Source organism: Myripristis murdjan, chromosome 18 (genome assembly GCF_902150065.1).
Source record: "Myripristis murdjan chromosome 18, fMyrMur1.1, whole genome shotgun sequence".
Taxonomy (NCBI): Eukaryota; Metazoa; Chordata; class Actinopteri; order Holocentriformes; family Holocentridae; genus Myripristis; species Myripristis murdjan.
Window position 1 is genome coordinate 25,848,524 of NC_043997.1, and position 16,908 is coordinate 25,865,431.

Here is a 16,908-nt window from a genome sequence, read left to right on the forward strand (position 1 = left end):
AAATGTGAATCGGCTGTGTCAAACCCACTCCACGCCTTCTCTCCTCCCTTGCGCCGGTAGGAGGGACGGCGGAGTACTTGCGCCACCGAGCACGGCGTGCCAAACTTGGAAAATCCGCCTGGCCACACCCAGTTGGCAAAGCGCATCTGCGCTACGCCCCCGCCTCGCCAGGTCTGCGAAACTAGAGCCCTATATCCTTAAAATGCTCTTTGCTTGTGAATGATGATCAACAGGTGAAAATACAGGCGAGACCTTTGAAGACACATTTGAATGATTGCAGCATAAGCCTTTACAGTCATATTTAGGTCATATCACTTTGACAAAACTACTAAATCTTCATGAAAATCTCTATTACTCTTACAAAGAGGAACAAATAACTTAGTACTTAGAAGCAAAGCGTAATCAAAGTACAGCTCTAGTGCTTTACGCTGGAGTACACGCAGACAGTGTTGGTGTTGTCCCTCTGTCTTCTTGATCTGTTGATCTTGTTTTTGTTTAAAGCAGCGTAATGGAGGTTGTCTGTGTCTTCACTCTGTTCATAAAAATAGAGAGAGAGGGGGGTGGCGGAGAAACAGTGTCTAGTGAATGTGATGTCTGTGACAGGAAGAACTAGTAACAGCCTGGATGGCAGTGAACTGGCCAACACAGCGGACAGCAGATTCAGAGCAGCAAGTTAACAGAGACAGCTGGTTGTTGAATATGAGCTGCAAAAATGTACTTTAGAGGGCTAATTTTTGCTTTTATACTTTACATACTGTTCAGAGCCTGTACTTTTTACATTTGTCTAATGAGGTTGAAGCAATACTTCTAGTTTTACGATTTTTTTTTTTTTTTTTTTTTTTTTTACACAACTATCTGCACCTCTACTTGAGTGAGAATGTGCGAACTTTTGCCTGGGTTGGAATCCCGGTCCTGGTCCTTTTTTCAATTGGTTAGGTTTGTTTTCACTTCACTCAAGGAGGGTTCAGTTCAGGGAGGGTTCCTTGTTTTCTATAAATTGTGGACCTATAAAGCCCTTCTAAAAAGCCCCTTGAAAAATAGTCCATAAAAAATGGCAGATTTTAAAAAGACCATTTAAAAAACATTTAGTAGCTATTTTACTTTTTTTTTTTTTTTTTTTTTTTGTTAAACAGTGTAAACATTGAGCTTAAAACTTGAAATATGACAGAAGCCCATAGAAAAACTTCATCGTTACACTATGAAAATATCATGGCAAAGTAATGAAACAGTTAATAGTCAACAGCAAAATACTCACCTGTACATGTTGAGCAGAGGCAGCTAAACGTCTTGCCTGAGAGTCTGCTTGTAGTTAAAAAAAAAAACAACAACAAAATGAAACAAAAAACAAAAGGGACAATGAATATTTTATTGTTCAAATATCATGTACATTGAAACCATCAATTACAAAGAACACTAAGCACCTGTGCAGTGGCTACAGTTTATTTTGTGCATCTTGTGCACAGAGGAAGCCAGGAGAACAACCAGGGTGATGGTGAATGCCAATGCTGTGCTCAAGAAATACACCAAGACAGGAGGAGAAGCCACCTCATCTGCAGACATCCAGATATTAGATTAGATTTCTTTGCTATTTGTTCATATGAAGTTCGGTAAGGGGCAATAACAGCTATTTATGAAATGTTAAAATGAGACTTACACTCAGTGTCTATCTTGGTCCCATTTCCAAACAGTATCTCCCCACATGAGAGCACAGCACAGTAGTAGGTCCCAGCATCAGACAGATTTAGGCTCTTCATTGGAAGATTGTAGAAACAGGTCTGTGTGTGTGTCGTGGGTTTCCTCTCACACTGATCATCAGTGACTCCATGTGTGTAAATGGCTCTTGGTTGAGAGTGTCCTGAGCTCCTGAACCAGTAAAGACTGTGTTCTCCATCACAGGTGCCAGTGTGCACTGTACAGTTCAGAGTCACAGAGTCTCCTGGCTGGATGGTCTGAGACTCCGACTGATGGACGACAGCTTGGATGTTCAGACCTGAACTCTTTACACTGAGAGTAACTCCATCCCCAAATTCAAGCATATAGAAAAATCTGCCTGCACAGAAATAAGTAGCAGAATCTGAATGTCGCAAATTTGCAATTTTCAAGTGATTCCCATTGATTTCAGTTTCCAGTTTGAAACGTGGATCATTCTTGAATTCATCATGAAAACTGCCATTTCTGCCACGCTTAGAGAAGGTAGACACAACCTGTGGTTTCTGTCCAATTGTTTGCTTATACCAGCTTATGACTAAAACATCACCTTCATAGAAGCATTGCAAAGTGATGTTGTCCCCAACGTTAGCTGGTACAAGACCACTGTCTTGACGAAGAGACGTCTGATGAGCTGAAGGAAAAATCAAGACCAATCAAATGCATAATTAATTGCATGCCATAACAGGGAGTATATCATAATGTACACAATGTATTGCAGAATGCATTAAAAATATTAAAATCTATCATGATAATGTAGATTCAAGAAAATGAACATACAGTCTAAAAGACAGAAAACTCTCCAAAAAGACACAACTTACCCACTGTCCTGATAAAAAGGCATGTCAGATATAAAGTAAACTCTGGAGGTGTCATCATGTAAAAAGTTCTCTGCTGAATGGGCAGAGCCTTGGTACATACAGCACTGTTTAGAGACAAGACTGTATTTGATTGGCCCATCAGGACTGACACTCAATATCTAATTTAGGAAGTACTGAACAAATGGTTACACCCCGCTGCACTGCCAGCTCTGATACTTGAAAAGAGACGGGTGGACAGAGATACAGTATACTCTGGAGAGGCAATTTGTTGTATAACAGACCTGGCTTTTTCCATTTAAGATAACTTTTTACTGTTACATACACAACTGTACATTTCCAGCGTGGCTAAAATATAGCATCTGGTATTTTTAACTGTGTCAAACAGATGAAATCACATATTTACAGTTCTGGCATTTCTTCACTGGTTGCTTGTTGGATTTATAATTTTAGAAAGATTTTACTGAACAGTGTTACAGTGCGATTATGTCCAGCCCTTGGTGTATTACAGACCAAAACCTTTAACCCCCTGCGAGCCACTGTGCAGTCTCATGTCCTGAAATGTATCTACGGATTGCTCTTGATTTTTGTGAGTGCATTTGGGTTCCTCACAGCATGAACCCTGTCAATTTTGGTAACCAGTGTGACGTCTCCTTTAGCGCCATCTTCAGGCGAAAATTTCAACTTTGAACACAAGATATCATGTAATGCATTTCTGATTGTCATGTTTGGTGTGTGCATTCATACTCCATGAAGGAATATTCCTCTTGATTGTACTGATCCTATGACCTTTCCTCTAGTGCCACTCTGAGGCCAAACACTACTTGACTTGACTACACAACATATCTCTAAATGCAATGTACTGATTGCCAAGCTGAGTGTGCTCATGCTCCCAAAGGAATGAACCCTATCAAATTTGGTGTTACTGCCATCTTTCTCTGTATCACCATTTTCAGACCAAAATCAAATTTAAAAATTTGTGCTCTTAATCTAGTCAGTAGATGCAATAACATTTGGTGAGTACATTCATGTGGTGAAATTTGGTGAGCCTCACCTCACCAGAAAAATGACAACATTGGTCATTTGTTCAAGGGGGTTAAAACAACCAATATTTCTGGTGTTGGCGTAATGTAGGCAGGTTGATGCAGTATAAAGAGCAACAAAGTCCACATAAGGAGGCAGGTGGGTGGCTCAATCAAAGACAGTGCTTTCCGACTGGAGGAGGAGGAGGATTTTGGTGGCACAGTGGCTCAGCGGATCGCAATGTTGCCTCCCACCAAGATTCGGGTTTGAATCCCTGGTCTTGGCCCTTTCAGAGTGAAGTCGTTCTCCCTAAGTTCTCCCTAAGTTTGCGTGGGTTTACCTTGGGTGTTCTGGTTCCCTCCCAAAGTCTACAGATATGTTGCTCAAGTGACCTTAAGATCCTAATTTCCCACAGCTGTGTCATGAGCATGGCCGCCTGTCTGTATTTAGCCTTGTGATGGACTGGTGACCTGACCAGGGTCTTTGGCCTGCCTTTCACCCAGTGCATGTTGGGGTATTCTCCAGCCCCCAATGACCTTCATTAGGAATAAACTGATGAAATGGATGGGTTTTTGTTATTATTATGAATATTTTTATTCTTAAACAGAGAAGGTCACTGTGGGCTTCATTGTGGGTACTCACCTTTTCAGGCTGATGATGGGCTATACAATCTTAGAAAATAGAGATATTTTTGGATGCTGTATTGGCCTTTACTAGCATGAGGAGCATGTTTGCAAGAGCAAAAACACCTCTACATCCTGCAGCAAACCACAAAGACTGCTGCACTGAAAGAGATTCGAAGCACGGATCATGTGGGCAAGGGTCAGTAGGCCTCAGTTTAATATCTGCTTCACTTAATTTCTGTGATCATGACAGAAACAGCATCAAAACTCAGATAGCTTATTGCATTTACAGTTATTTAAGTTGAAAGTAGTGATGGAAAAAACTAGGTAATACTACAGATAAATAAAATAGTATTTCTTATATTAAATGATAAAATAAATAAATAAATAAACAATAGTCTATTTTGACTGATGGATGTTGTGTCCTCCTCACTGTGACTTGGCCTGCTTCGAAACCAGTAAAGCTAAATATTTAATATCACAAACAGCTCTGACTGCTCATTTCACAAAGTTTTATGAAATGAGCACAAACTCTGAAATACTGATTATATGTTGTGGACACATAATAGACACATAAGAGATTTCATTCTTCCATTTTGTATGCCTGCTTTTTCATAATCAGGCTTGAGTGTAGCTAGAGCCCAGATGCAGGGGGTGGAAGGCAAGGAAACAGCCTTGACAGTTGCCAGCAGTTTTCATTCTTCTGCAACCACATAAGGACTATGTGACAATAGCATAAATTGTTCATGCTATTTTAATGTTAGTGTTTGTGTGTTTTGCTTTTTCAAGCTGATTCCATCCTGTTTCAAGTCCTGTATCTTCCACATAATCCCTTCACGGAGAGGCAGTCTATTTGTCTGATTTTTCAGGTACAGAGTATATTATTTGCGTTGCAGAACATGAAGGCTATTTCATACAATGTTGAGAGATGAGGCTTGCTGAAGTGCAAAACACTGTGGCTTCAAGGCTATAGGCCAGTCTTCCTGTGTTGATGCTCTGCAAGGACTTCAGTCTCCACCACTGGAAACTTGTTCACTGTTATTCACACCAACTTCACCACAGGGGTGAGAATGCAAGCTCAAAGCTGAGAGTTGGCCATTTTGAAAGGTACAGCCTGCACAATTCTGGTTAGAAGAAGTTATAAATAGACCCTTGCATGACTTCTGGGATTTTTTGCGAGCGTGCTTTGTGTCTTATCCATCACAATAATGAGATACAGTTTCTTATTGCTTTGGTACCCACTCAGAATGTACTTGATAGGGAACTCTTACAAACATGTTGTATTCACATGTTTCACTGAGACATTTATTTAATTACATTGCACATTTAGTCTTGTGTAAACCCTTGTGAGGCTTGCAGCTACTATTGTAATTAATGAGTAAACAAAATCGAATGGGAGGATAAAGCTCTTCTCCACTCATTTCTTCTCTTTAACCCCTTAAACTCTTATTTTCCCTTAAGTAGCCTCAAAGTTAGAGTTTTCTCCACATTATAGGGTACTGTGACATACATATTCTGTGTCTGCTGGTTGTAGGGCTTCATTGAAGTTACATCACACTTACTTTGAGAGAAATATTCAAAGCTAATATGGTATTGCTTTATATCTGCACCATTAAAGCAGACAAAAACTATCTAGATCCATAATTTTATACACATTTCCCTTGAATTCAGTGGGGAATATTTGGTATCTTTGGAAACCTTGGTACCAGCAAAAGAATTTAAAATAAAGTTTTATGGGTTTAAAAAAGCTAAGCCATGCAATGACAAACCCACCCATGGTCACGGAAGTTGTGTAAGTTATCAGAGTACACACAAATGCTCTTCATTATGTCTCATGGCCATATTGATCTGGGCTTCCTGTTCAGACTTTTAGCAGCATAATAGAGGCTGCGTACTAGCTCTGGTAAGGGCAATGCATGAATCTTATAACAATGCAAGTGCAGTCAGGAAACTAGCTGGCTTCAGTTGATTGGACAAACTCAGCCGTGCGTTTCTACAAGTGAACCAATCATGATGCACACTCACTGTGTCAAGCCTTTTAATTAGCATGTGCTCTAACTGTTCAGCTCACCGTCCATGCTGCTACCACTGTGCAGACCTGCAAGCTTTTCGGCAGCCACCCCCGCCCAGCTGCACTTGCCACAGTCTACTTTATCTCACACAGGGCTCCTTGATTAATGTCAGCAGCAGCAAGTCATGAATGCAAAACTGAACATATTGTTATGTCATTAGTAATCTTATTAATACATGGGTTGTCCTGACAGAGGTTTACACAAGGGACTATCCTTTGGACGTTTTACTAGATCTTTTGGATGGGCTGCACACATTTTTCCATGAATGAGTCAGTACTGATATGAGGTGGGCTTTTCATAGCCCACAGCAAATGTATGAACGAAACTTTACGTTTGACTTAAGTCTAAGTTTGTCATAATCAAAAGTCCTTTTATATAGTTGCCTCATCAACTCAAACACAGGTCAAACTTATGACGGCTATTTGAGGCCTGTATATAAATAGAGAGTATATGGATTATATTTCCAAAAGGGGCTCACAATCTCAGTATATCACTACATAAATTCATGAAAAGGATTTGGGCTTTTTCTTGCATCTACTGTGGAAAGCAAATTCCATATTCAGGGATTCAATGATTCATCTGAGTGACTAACCCAGCTTCATACATCATCCAAATGCCTTAATACATGGAGTCAACTCTTTAACATGTCCCCACTAAACTCGTCTAAATGGTATAGTGACTTGTACAAACAACTTTTAACAACTTGTGTGGATCAAAGGAACTCAGAAAACAAAATTTCATCATGACTTTAAGTGCTTCTGTAAAGACATACAATGAACTGTTATCACACCACTGAAGCCTTCTCACCTACTAGAAGCTGCAGTAGGGCCCAACTAACCCATATCTGTGTGAACTTAAACCACCACAGCAAACTGCCGCCTAAATGTTAGTTTCACTCTGTCCAGAGGAAGACAGTGGGAGGGCCAAAACCAAATAGCACCAAACTAAACACAGTGAGAGTGTTATACCCCAGCAAGAAAAAAAATGACACAGAGATCTTTGATCATCTTTTATAACCTTCTTTATTGAACACTGTTTACAGGAGAGTGTGCATTTGAAATTTGTTCATCCTTCTCCTTATCTCCCAGTCCTGCTCTTTCTTATCAAGCTCAGTGCTGTTCAGCCAAAGCTGAGCACGTTGCTGCACATCTTCACTGTGTCAGTCCTGCTGGTGGTGCCTGACCTCAGAATACAGCACAGCGTCTCTGCTGTGTTTCACTGTGGCTGCCCTGGAGGAGGAGCTTCTGGCAGCCACACTCACTGCTGCGTATGTAACTGCATCACTGGCCTGAGAGCGACAGAAACGGAAACAATGTATTTTTAACATGGAGGTAGAATGGAAAATAGACAGCCCATGCAGAGTTTACAAGTGGTAGCATGGGTACTAAGCTTGTCATCAACAAGACTGTATATTACATTGCATAGTAGATCTTTGGGTGTAAATTAACTGTTGGTAAGACCACAGACATTTGAAATGGTGTGTAATGGATACCCCATTTCACTTTTGTCCTATCTTTAAAAAAAATCTCATCATCTCATCAAGTTTTTGTGTCGAAGGAAGTTGGGGCTCCATTGGGCCCGACCTCCATTACCATTACTCCATGACACCATTGAGCCAGATCTGAAGGTCATTTGAATTGTGCTGCCCTGTCCCTTTTGTACAGAACTCAAAACTTCCTTTTTTAATCTGGGTCAGGGGAAATATCCAGTTCAGTTTCACTGTAATGAACCTCTGGCATCCTGATGCAGTTTCCCATGGATTACCATCTTGGTACAGTGGAATAATGTGGGTCTACCCTCTTAAAAGGGAAGCAGTCAATTAAACTGGTGCTTGGAGCTACATTTTGGAGCTTTTTTTTAATCAGTGAATGCTGGTTTTATTTACTTAACAGTGTTTTAGTTGTTTCATCATTAATCTATATTCCTGTCCTCGAAATGCAAGATGTATGAAATGAGCAATGAGCAGAATGCCAAAAAGAAAATTCACTTCTACCCATTTCATTTTCAACACCATTTGCACATGCAAATACTTAAAAACCTATGTGGTGCTTATTTTTTGACTCACTTGGCTCACTTTTTTTTTTTTTTTTTTTTGAAGCAGGGATCCATTAAACATCAAATTAAACCTGAAAGGCCTGATGAAATAAAATAACTGCCTTACCTGTTGACTATTGGAAGATCCATCAACTTTCTCTGATGACAAAGAAAAGATAACACTGTAAATGCCACATGTAGAATATAAGAGAATATGCCACCCTGATTCTGATACAGATGTAAGCATTATCATGCACAGTGTGTAATACCTGTGGGATCTTTGCTCCGACTCTTGCAAAGCACCCATACAAGTAGAAGCGTCGCCATCCCAAGAACGATGTTAGACAAAACCAGTGCAATGACAGCTGGACTGAGAGCAGCTGAGGTGGTGGAGTTTCCTGAAGACCAAGGAGAACAAGCAAGTCGTATTTTATTGAGATTTTAAATAAAAAAAAAAACAAGTGCAATATCCACAAGCTTGAAAACAAAACATAACCAAACATCTTCGATCCATATTGTCCGAGAATGATGACAGGCATTAATTAAAAAAACACGGAAGAAATCTTTGGGGTTAATTTTATGCAGAAATCAGCACAATTTACAGTTTATATCAGTTAACACCTTCTAATGAATCAGAGCCCTTTGTGGACGCAACTCTCCAGTCACCACCAATACTTCAGTAGAAAATGTATAAGATTTGGAGACTTGTTGAAACCGTTCACTTATCTTGATCGTTTATGTCTTACTTTCTATATGAAGCTTGGTCCCATTTCCAAACAGTGTCTCCCCACATGAAGCCACAACACAGTAGTAGGTTCCAGCATCGTCAGAGCTCAGGTTCTGCTTGGGAAGCTTGTAGACACAGCTAGTTTGTGGAGAGCCGGTCTCAGTCCTCTCACAGCTGTCATTCCTATTTCCGTAGAAGTAAATCATTTCTGGACCTGAACTTTCTGAGCTTTTCAGCCAGAAGACACTGGTGTCTTCCCCTCCACAGTCACCAGTGTGAACAGAGCAGCTGAGAGTGACAGAGTCTCCTGGCTGGACTGACTTAGACTCTGGCTGCTGAACAACAGAGATGCTGCTGCTCCTTGTACCTTCAGAGAGAAAACAATGAACTGTGATCACTGACATCACCTTCATGTTCATGGTAATTTACCTTTAGATACAGTTGTTTAATGGTGAATTGCAGTGAATGCAATACCTTTTAGCATCAGGAAGGTTCCTGGTCCAAATTCATTGAAGTTTGGATATACCACTCCACAGTAGTATGTTCCAGTGTCCTCCCATGTTGTAGCAGATATGCTCAAATGATTTTCAGGGCCATCAAATTTGACTGAATAATGGTGATTTGCGGAACCATGTGTTGTTGCTATAAGCTGCAGTTTCCTCCCAGTAGTTAATTTATACCACACTCTACTTTTCATAGCACTCTTTATCTGACATTGAATAGTAACTGAGTCTCCGAGCTCCGCAGTTTGGAAAGAAACAGGCTGAGAGATGTCACTGAACTGTGCCACACCTGAAACAAACAGAAAAGCAGGAAACCTAAATCCTAAACCACATTTGCTGTTTCGACTTTCATAAAAAGCTTCCCCAGGTGGACATTAGTTACTTACACAGATTACAGAGGAGAAAAACAGTCGGAAAGCACACAATCATCTTCCTTGCTTCTGACTCCATCATCGCCTGCTTCCTCTCCTCAGCACGTCTGACTTATTGAAGCAAATAATCAAAAACAGCACTGTCTACATGATGCCAGATCAGTCAGGCATCTGATTGGTTCATGTCATTCATCTTGCACAATACCTGATTGGCTGCAGTGTTGGCCAAAGCAGTTGGCTGACACGAAGTAAAAACTTTTCACCTTGATCTGCCAGGTTTAAATGTGTATCTTCAGCAGAATGTCTCCAAGCCTTGCCTACCAGATTGAAACAGGCTGGAAAGCATGTGTGTTTGAATTATAAATCATACCACAATTCAATATTACAATAATTTTATCAGTGTTAATCTTCTAATTGTTATTGTAGTGTTAGATAATAACAATATAGGTTATAATTCCCTCAAATATAATACTTAAAAGGTAAAACATCAGAAAAATATAGCTGAAAGCAACCATTAGTTAGGTTCAAACTTGTGTTACAAATTATTTGACAGTGAGAATATAAACTGGATTTAGATGTGGTTTATCACACCTTGGTTGGATTTTTTTTTTTTTTTTTTTTTTTTTTTTAATAAAAGAAGGAGACAGCGGAATCAGTCACTGTCTTTGTGGGTGTGAAGATTGCAACTAACAAGACCAGAGCCCTATATATATATATATATATATATATATATATGTGTGTGTGTGTGTGTGTGTGTGTGTGTATGTGTGTGTGTTTTGAACTATATGAACTATATTTATCTAACAGTCTGTTATATGTATTATCACTTTTTTTTTTCCATATTTAGGGACACAAAAAATCGAGTGTTAACATTTGTGATGAAGGACATTAGAGCTACAGAAAAATATTCTCTTTTATGTTGTTTTTCCCTTGTTCTGTTTTTCACTTAGGCTTGTACTAAAATGCTATCCACAGCTCCAAGAAACAGCAAGCTGCTGCACAGCCAGCTCTTGTCATTGTCATATTAACTGTAAACAGTCATGTGAGGCATGAAGTTCAGCCACAGAGATTCTTTAAAACAAACAAACAAACAAAAAAAAATGCACAGACTAGATTCGTACTGATAGTAATTCTGTGGTGTTTGGCAGGCCAACAGCTTTTTTGCCTAGGCTTGCAGCCTTGCTGAGCCCCTTACATCTATGATCTGTTGTAAATATCCAAGGTGTGAAAGTGAAAATGAAAGTGTATTGATACTGTGTATTATGCTGATGATGCCACTGTCATAACGGTTTTTCACATTCCCAAGTTTTTCCATTGTAAACAGAGAGCACAGTCTCTCTGTTTACAGAGAGACTGTGCTCTCTCTGTAAACAGTCTCTCTGTTTACAGAGAGGCTTTTTTTCCATAAAAAAAAGCCTCTGCTTTGGGATCCATCTCAAATACAGTATGTATGCTATCTGTGGACCAGCAGCCTCATGCCATCCCCAGTGGCACAGCTGCAGTACTCTATTCTTCTGTTCTGGTGAAGGCACATATTATGGTGTAAATGTTAAACCCTGCAATGTGGAGATGCTCATAGACCAGTGTCAGTTATAGAAAGTAATTCTTCCGCATACTGTTGCGAATGGCATTGAGACTATGATAGGAAAACCTAAAACCTAAAACCAACCTAAAATGGCACCTCTATCCTGCATGAGCAGGAAAGAGTCAGAGCCACATGGTGGTCAGCTCCTGGAGATAGCAGAGCAGATGTCACAGAGTCATGGTGAGTGTATATGTGAGGGGATGTATGTGGGGGCTGTTCCTGGGGGTGGCGCTGGTTTGTGGGACACTATCTCGAGTTCTGTCTAGATTTCCAAAACTGTTGCAAAACTCTTGTAAATCTAGATTGAGACTCTCACAAGTGTGGATAGGGTTAAGGTTGAGGTTGTGGTTAAGACAGAGTAAAGGTCTACTGTACTCAATCAACTGTGCACGTGCGAGAACGTGCGAGAGTTTCACAAATCTAGGGTTATTATGTAGACACAACTCTCTCTGGGCTATGGCAGGGCTTTACCTAGACCTGGAAGGACACGGGGTTCAGTGAGTTGTGATTGGTGCACTGCTCTAACTGTTCAGCTCACCGTCCATGCTGCTACCACTGTGCAGACCTGCAAGCTTTTCTGCAGCCACCCCCACCCAGCTGCACTTGCTGCAGTCTACTTTATCTCACACAGGGCTCCTTGATTAATGTCAGCAGCAGCAAGCCATAAATGCAAAACTGAACCTATTGTTATGTCATCAGTAATCTTAGCAATACATGAGTTGTCCTGACAGAGGTTTAGACAAGGTACCATCCTACTAGATCTTTCGGATGGCCTGCACACATTTTTTCATGAATGAGTCAGTACTGGTATGAGGTGGGCTTTTCATAGCCCACTGCAAGTGCATGAACGAAACTTTACGTTTGACTTAAGTCTAAGCTTGTCATAATCAAAAGTCCTTTTATATAGTTGCCTCATCAACTCAATTACAGGTCAAACTTATGACGGCTATTTGATGCCTGTATATAAATAGAGAGCATATGGATTATATTTCCAAAAGGGGGCTCACAATCTCAGTATATCACTACTTAAGTTCATGAAAAGGATTTGGGCTTTTTCTTGCATCTGCTGTGGAAAGCAAACTCCATATTCAGGGATTCAATGATTCATCTGAGTGACTAACCCAGCTTCATACATCATCCAAATGCCTTAATACATGGAGTCAACTCTTTAACATGTCCCCACTAAACTCGTCTAAATGGCATAGTGACTTGAACAAATAACTTTTAACAACTTGTGTGGATCAAATGAACTCAGAAAACTAAATTTCATCATGACTTTAAGTGCTTCTGTAAAGACATACAATGAACTGTTATCACACCACAGAAGCCTTCTCACCTACTAGAAGCTGCAGTAGGGCCCAGCTAACCCATATCTGTGTGAACTTAAACCACCACAGCAAACTGCCACCTAAATGTTAGTTTCACTCTGTCCAGAGGAAGACAGTGGGAGGGCCAAAACCAATAGCACCAAACTAAGCACAGTGAGAGTGTTATACCCCAGCAAGAAAAAAATGACAGAGAGATCTTTGATCACCTTTTATAACCTTCTTTATTGAACACTGTTTACAGGAGAGTGTGCATTTGAAATTTGTTCATCCTTCTCCTTATCTCTCAGTCCTGCTCTTTCTTATCAAGCTTAATGTGGTTCAGCCAAAGCTGAGCACGTTGCTGCACATCTTCACTGTGTCAGTCCTGCTGGTGGTACCTGACCTCAGAATACAGCACAGCGTCTCTGCTGCGTTTCACTGTGGCTGCCCTGGAGTAGGAGCTTCTGGCAGCCAAACTCACTGCTGCATATGTAACTGCATCACTTGCCTGAGAGGGACAGAAACGGAAACAATGTATTTTTAACATGGAGGTAGAATGGAAAATAGACAGCCCATGCAGAGTATACAAGTGGTAGCATGGGTACTAAGCTTGTCATCAACAAGACTGTATATTACATTGCATAGTAGATCTTTGGGTGTAAATTAACTGTTGGTAAGACCACAGACATTTGAAATGGTGTGTAATGGATACCCCATTTCACTTTTGTCCTATCTTTAAAAAAAATCTCATCATCGAATCAAGTTTTTGTGTTGAAGGAAGTTGGGGCTCCATTGGGCCCGACCTCCATTACCATGACTCCATGACACCATTGAGCCAGATCTGAAGGTCATTTGAATTGTGCTGCTCTGTCCCTTTTGTACAGAACTCAAAACTTCCTTTTTTAATCTAGGTCAGGGGAAATATCCAGTCCAGTTTCACTGTAATGAACCTCTGGCATCCTGATGCAGTTTCCCATGGATTACCATCTTGGTACAGTGGAAATATGTGGGTCTACTCTCTTAAAAGGGAAGCAGTCAATTAAACTGGTGCTTGGAGCTACATTTGGAGCTTTTTTTTTTTTTTTTTTTTTAAATCAGTTAATGTTGATTTTATTAACTAAAGAGTGTTTTAGTTGTTTCATCATTAATCTATATTCCTGTCCTCGAAATGCAAGATGTATGAAATGAGAATTGAGCAGAATGCCAAAAAGAAAATTCACCTCTACACGATTCATTTTCAACACCATTTGCACATGCAAATATTTTAAAAAAACGTATGTGGTGCTTATTTTTTGACTCACTTGGCTCACTTTTTTTTTTTTAAACAGGGATCCATTAAACATCAAATTAAACCTGAAAGGCCCAATGAAATAAAATAACTGCCTTACCTGTTGACTATTGGAAGATCCATTAACTCTCTCTGATGACAAAGAAAAGATAACACTGTAAATGCCACATGTAGAATATAAGAAAATATGCCACCCTGATTCTGATACAGATGTACAGGTAAGCATTATCATGCACAGTGTGTAATACCTGTGGGATCTTTGCTCCGACTCTTGCAAAGCACCCATACAAGTAGAAGCGTCGCCATCCCAAGAACGATGTTACACAAAACCAGTGTAATGACAGCTGGACTGAGAGCAGCTGAGGTGGTGGAGTTTCCTGAAGACCAAGGAGAACAAGCAAGTGGTATTTTATTGAGATTTTAAATTAAAAAAAAACAAGTGCAATATCCACAAGCTTGAAAACAAAACATAACCAAACATCTTCGATCCATATTGTCCGAGAATGATGACAGGCATTAATTAAAAAACACGGAAAAAAATCTTTGGGGTTAATTTTATGCAGAAATCAGCACAATTTACAGTTCATATCAGTTAACACCTTCTAATGAATCAGAGCCCTTTGTGAATGCAACTCTCCAGTCACCACCAACACTTCAGTAGAAAATGTATAAGATTTGGAGACTTTTTGAAACCAAGAATGATCCATATTGTCCGAGAATGATGACAGGCATTAATTAAAACTTATCTCTTACTCATCACTTATCACTTATTATCACTTATTATCACTTATCTTAAGTTTAAATGTCTTACCTTTAATGTAAAGCTTGGTCCCATTTCCAAACAGTGTCTCCCCACATGAAAGCCACAACACAGTAGTAGGTTCCAGCATCGTCAGAGCTCAGGTTCTGCTTGGGAAGCTGGTAGACACAGCTAGTTTCTAGAGAGCCGGTCTCAGTCCTCTCACAGCTGTCATTCCTATTTCCATAGAAGTAAATCATTTCTGGACCTGAACTTTCTGAGCTTTTCAGCCAGAAGACACTAGTGTGTTCCCCTCCACAGTCACCAGTGTGAACAGAGCAGCTGAGAGTGACAGAGTCTCCTGGCTGGACTGACTCAGACTCTGGCTGCTGAACAACAGAGATGCTGCTGCTCTTTGTACCTTGGGAAAGAAAACAGATGAATTGTGGTCACTGACATCACCTTCATGTTCGTGGTAATTTACCTTTAGATACAGTTGTTTAATGGTGAATTGCAGTGAATGCAATACCTTTTAGCATCAGGAAGGTTCCTGATCCAAATTCAATGAAGTTTAGATATGCCACTCCACAGTAGTATCTTCCAGTGTCCTCCCATGTTGTAGCAGATATGCTCAAATGATTTTCAGTGCCACCAAATTTGACTGAATAATGGTGATTTTGGGAACCATGTGTTGTTGCTATAAGCTGCAATGTCCTCCCAGTAGTTAATTTATACCACACTCTACTTTTGATAACACTCTTTATATGACATTCAATAGTAACTGGGTCTCCGAGCTTTGCAGTTTGGAAAGAAACAGGCTGAGAGATGTCACTGAACTGTGCCACACCTGAAACAAACAGAAAAGCAGGAAACCTAAATCCTAAACCACATTTGCTGTTTCGACTTTCATAAAAAGCTTCCCCAGGTGGACATTAGTTACTTACACAGATTACAGAGGAGAAAAACAGTCGGAAAGCACACAATCATCTTCCTTGCTTCTGACTCCATCATCGCCTGCTTCCTCTCCTCAGCACGTCTGACTTATTGAAGCAAATAATCAAAAACAGCACTGTCTACATGATGCCAGATCAGTCAGGCATCTGATTGGTTCATGTCATTCATCTTGCACAATACCTGATTGGCTGCAGTGTTGGCCAAAACAGTTGGCTGACACAAAGTAAAAACTTTTCACCTTGATCTGCCAGGTTTAAATGTGTTTCTTCAGCAGAATGTCTCCAAGCCTTGCCTGCCAGATTGAAACAGGCTGGACAGTATCATAAGTGTTTGAATTATAAATCATACCACAATTCAATATTGCATTAATTTTATCAGTGTTAATCTTCTAATTGTTATTGTAGTGTAAGATAATAACAATATAGGTTATAATTCCCTCAAATATAATACTTACTAAACTTTACAATGAAACCACAATGTGAGCCGAGTAGAACTGAAAAAGTTGTTTAATTACAGGACAAAGACTTTATTGAGTTTACAAAGGACCTCAATAGATGTGAGGAGTTGAGGGTAAAAGGTAAAACATCAGAAAAATATAGCTGAAAGCAACCATTAGTTAGGTTCAAACCTGTGTGACAAATGATTTGACAGTGAGAATATAAACTGGATTCAGATGTGGTTTATCACACTTTGGTTGGATTTTTTTTTTTTTTTTTTTAAATAAAAGAAGGCTACAGCGGAATCAGTCACTGTCTTTGTGGGTGGGAAGATTGCAACTAACAAGACCAGAGCCTCATATCTATCTATCTATCTATCTGTATATATATATATATATATACACACTACTCACAAAAAGTTAGGGATATTCGGCTTTCAGGTGAAATTTCAGGATGAACCTAAAATGCATTATAACCTTTACAGGTGAACTTAATGTGACCTTCTGTAAACTTTTGAATGCACATGTCCAACTGTTCCATGTTTCAGTACCTTTTGCACAAGTTGCTGTTCTCTAACAAGGAGCTTAACGGCAAAATTCACAACAGGTGTTTGATCCATGAATCGACCAATAAATTTCCTGGTTCAATTAGAATTGGTATTTAAACAGTCCTCCTCATCATGCTGTTCACATTTTGACATCATGGGCTCTAGTTTCGCAG

General features: G+C 39.8%; 2 protein-coding genes and 1 pseudogene across 2 annotated transcripts; all 3 read right to left on the bottom strand.

The window, feature by feature from the left end:
• Window positions 1-415: 415 nt before the first annotated feature.
• On the bottom strand, window positions 416-5,948 carry LOC115376290 (uncharacterized). The gene is made up of 6 exons (XM_030075781.1): window positions 5,945-5,948; window positions 5,387-5,437; window positions 1,655-2,302; window positions 1,422-1,550; window positions 1,262-1,299; window positions 416-532 (listed from the first exon to the last, which is right to left on the bottom strand). The coding sequence occupies exons 1-6, from the start codon at window positions 5,946-5,948 to the stop codon at window positions 416-418; spliced, it is 987 nt and encodes a 328-aa protein (XP_029931641.1).
• Window positions 5,949-7,282: 1,334 nt separating this feature from the next.
• Window positions 7,283-9,955, bottom strand: LOC115376292 (immunoglobulin kappa light chain-like). Its single transcript, XM_030075782.1, has 6 exons — window positions 9,894-9,955; window positions 9,465-9,796; window positions 9,024-9,330; window positions 8,547-8,675; window positions 8,405-8,436; window positions 7,283-7,531 (listed from the first exon to the last, which is right to left on the bottom strand). Exons 1-6 carry the CDS (start codon window positions 9,934-9,936, stop codon window positions 7,403-7,405), a joined length of 972 nt encoding a protein of 323 aa, XP_029931642.1. The 5' UTR covers window positions 9,937-9,955; the 3' UTR covers window positions 7,283-7,402.
• Window positions 9,956-13,149: 3,194 nt separating this feature from the next.
• On the bottom strand, window positions 13,150-15,803 carry LOC115376293 (immunoglobulin kappa light chain-like; annotated as a pseudogene).
• Between the last annotated feature and the right edge of the window lie 1,105 nt (window positions 15,804-16,908).

Bases quoted from the DNA above. Each gene is read 5' to 3' on its own strand.
- LOC115376290 (XM_030075781.1), bottom strand. The intron at 2,303-5,386 runs ATCTCATTATTG...GTGGTCTTGTAC, and splicing joins CCAAAGCAATAAGAAACTGT to CAGCTAACGTTGGGGACAAC. The intron at 1,551-1,654 runs GTAAGTCTCATT...GGATGTCTGCAG, and splicing joins GACCAAGATAGACACTGAGT to ATGAGGTGGCTTCTCCTCCT.
- LOC115376292 (XM_030075782.1), bottom strand. From the start codon at position 9,936: ATGATTGTGTGCTTTCCGACTGTTTTTCTCCTCTGTAATCTGT. The intron at 8,437-8,546 runs GTATTACACACT...CTTTGTCATCAG, and splicing joins TCGGAGCAAAGATCCCACAG to AGAAAGTTGATGGATCTTCC. The intron at 7,532-8,404 runs GTAAGGCAGTTA...TGTCGCTCTCAG, and splicing joins GATCTTCCAATAGTCAACAG to GCCAGTGATGCAGTTACATA.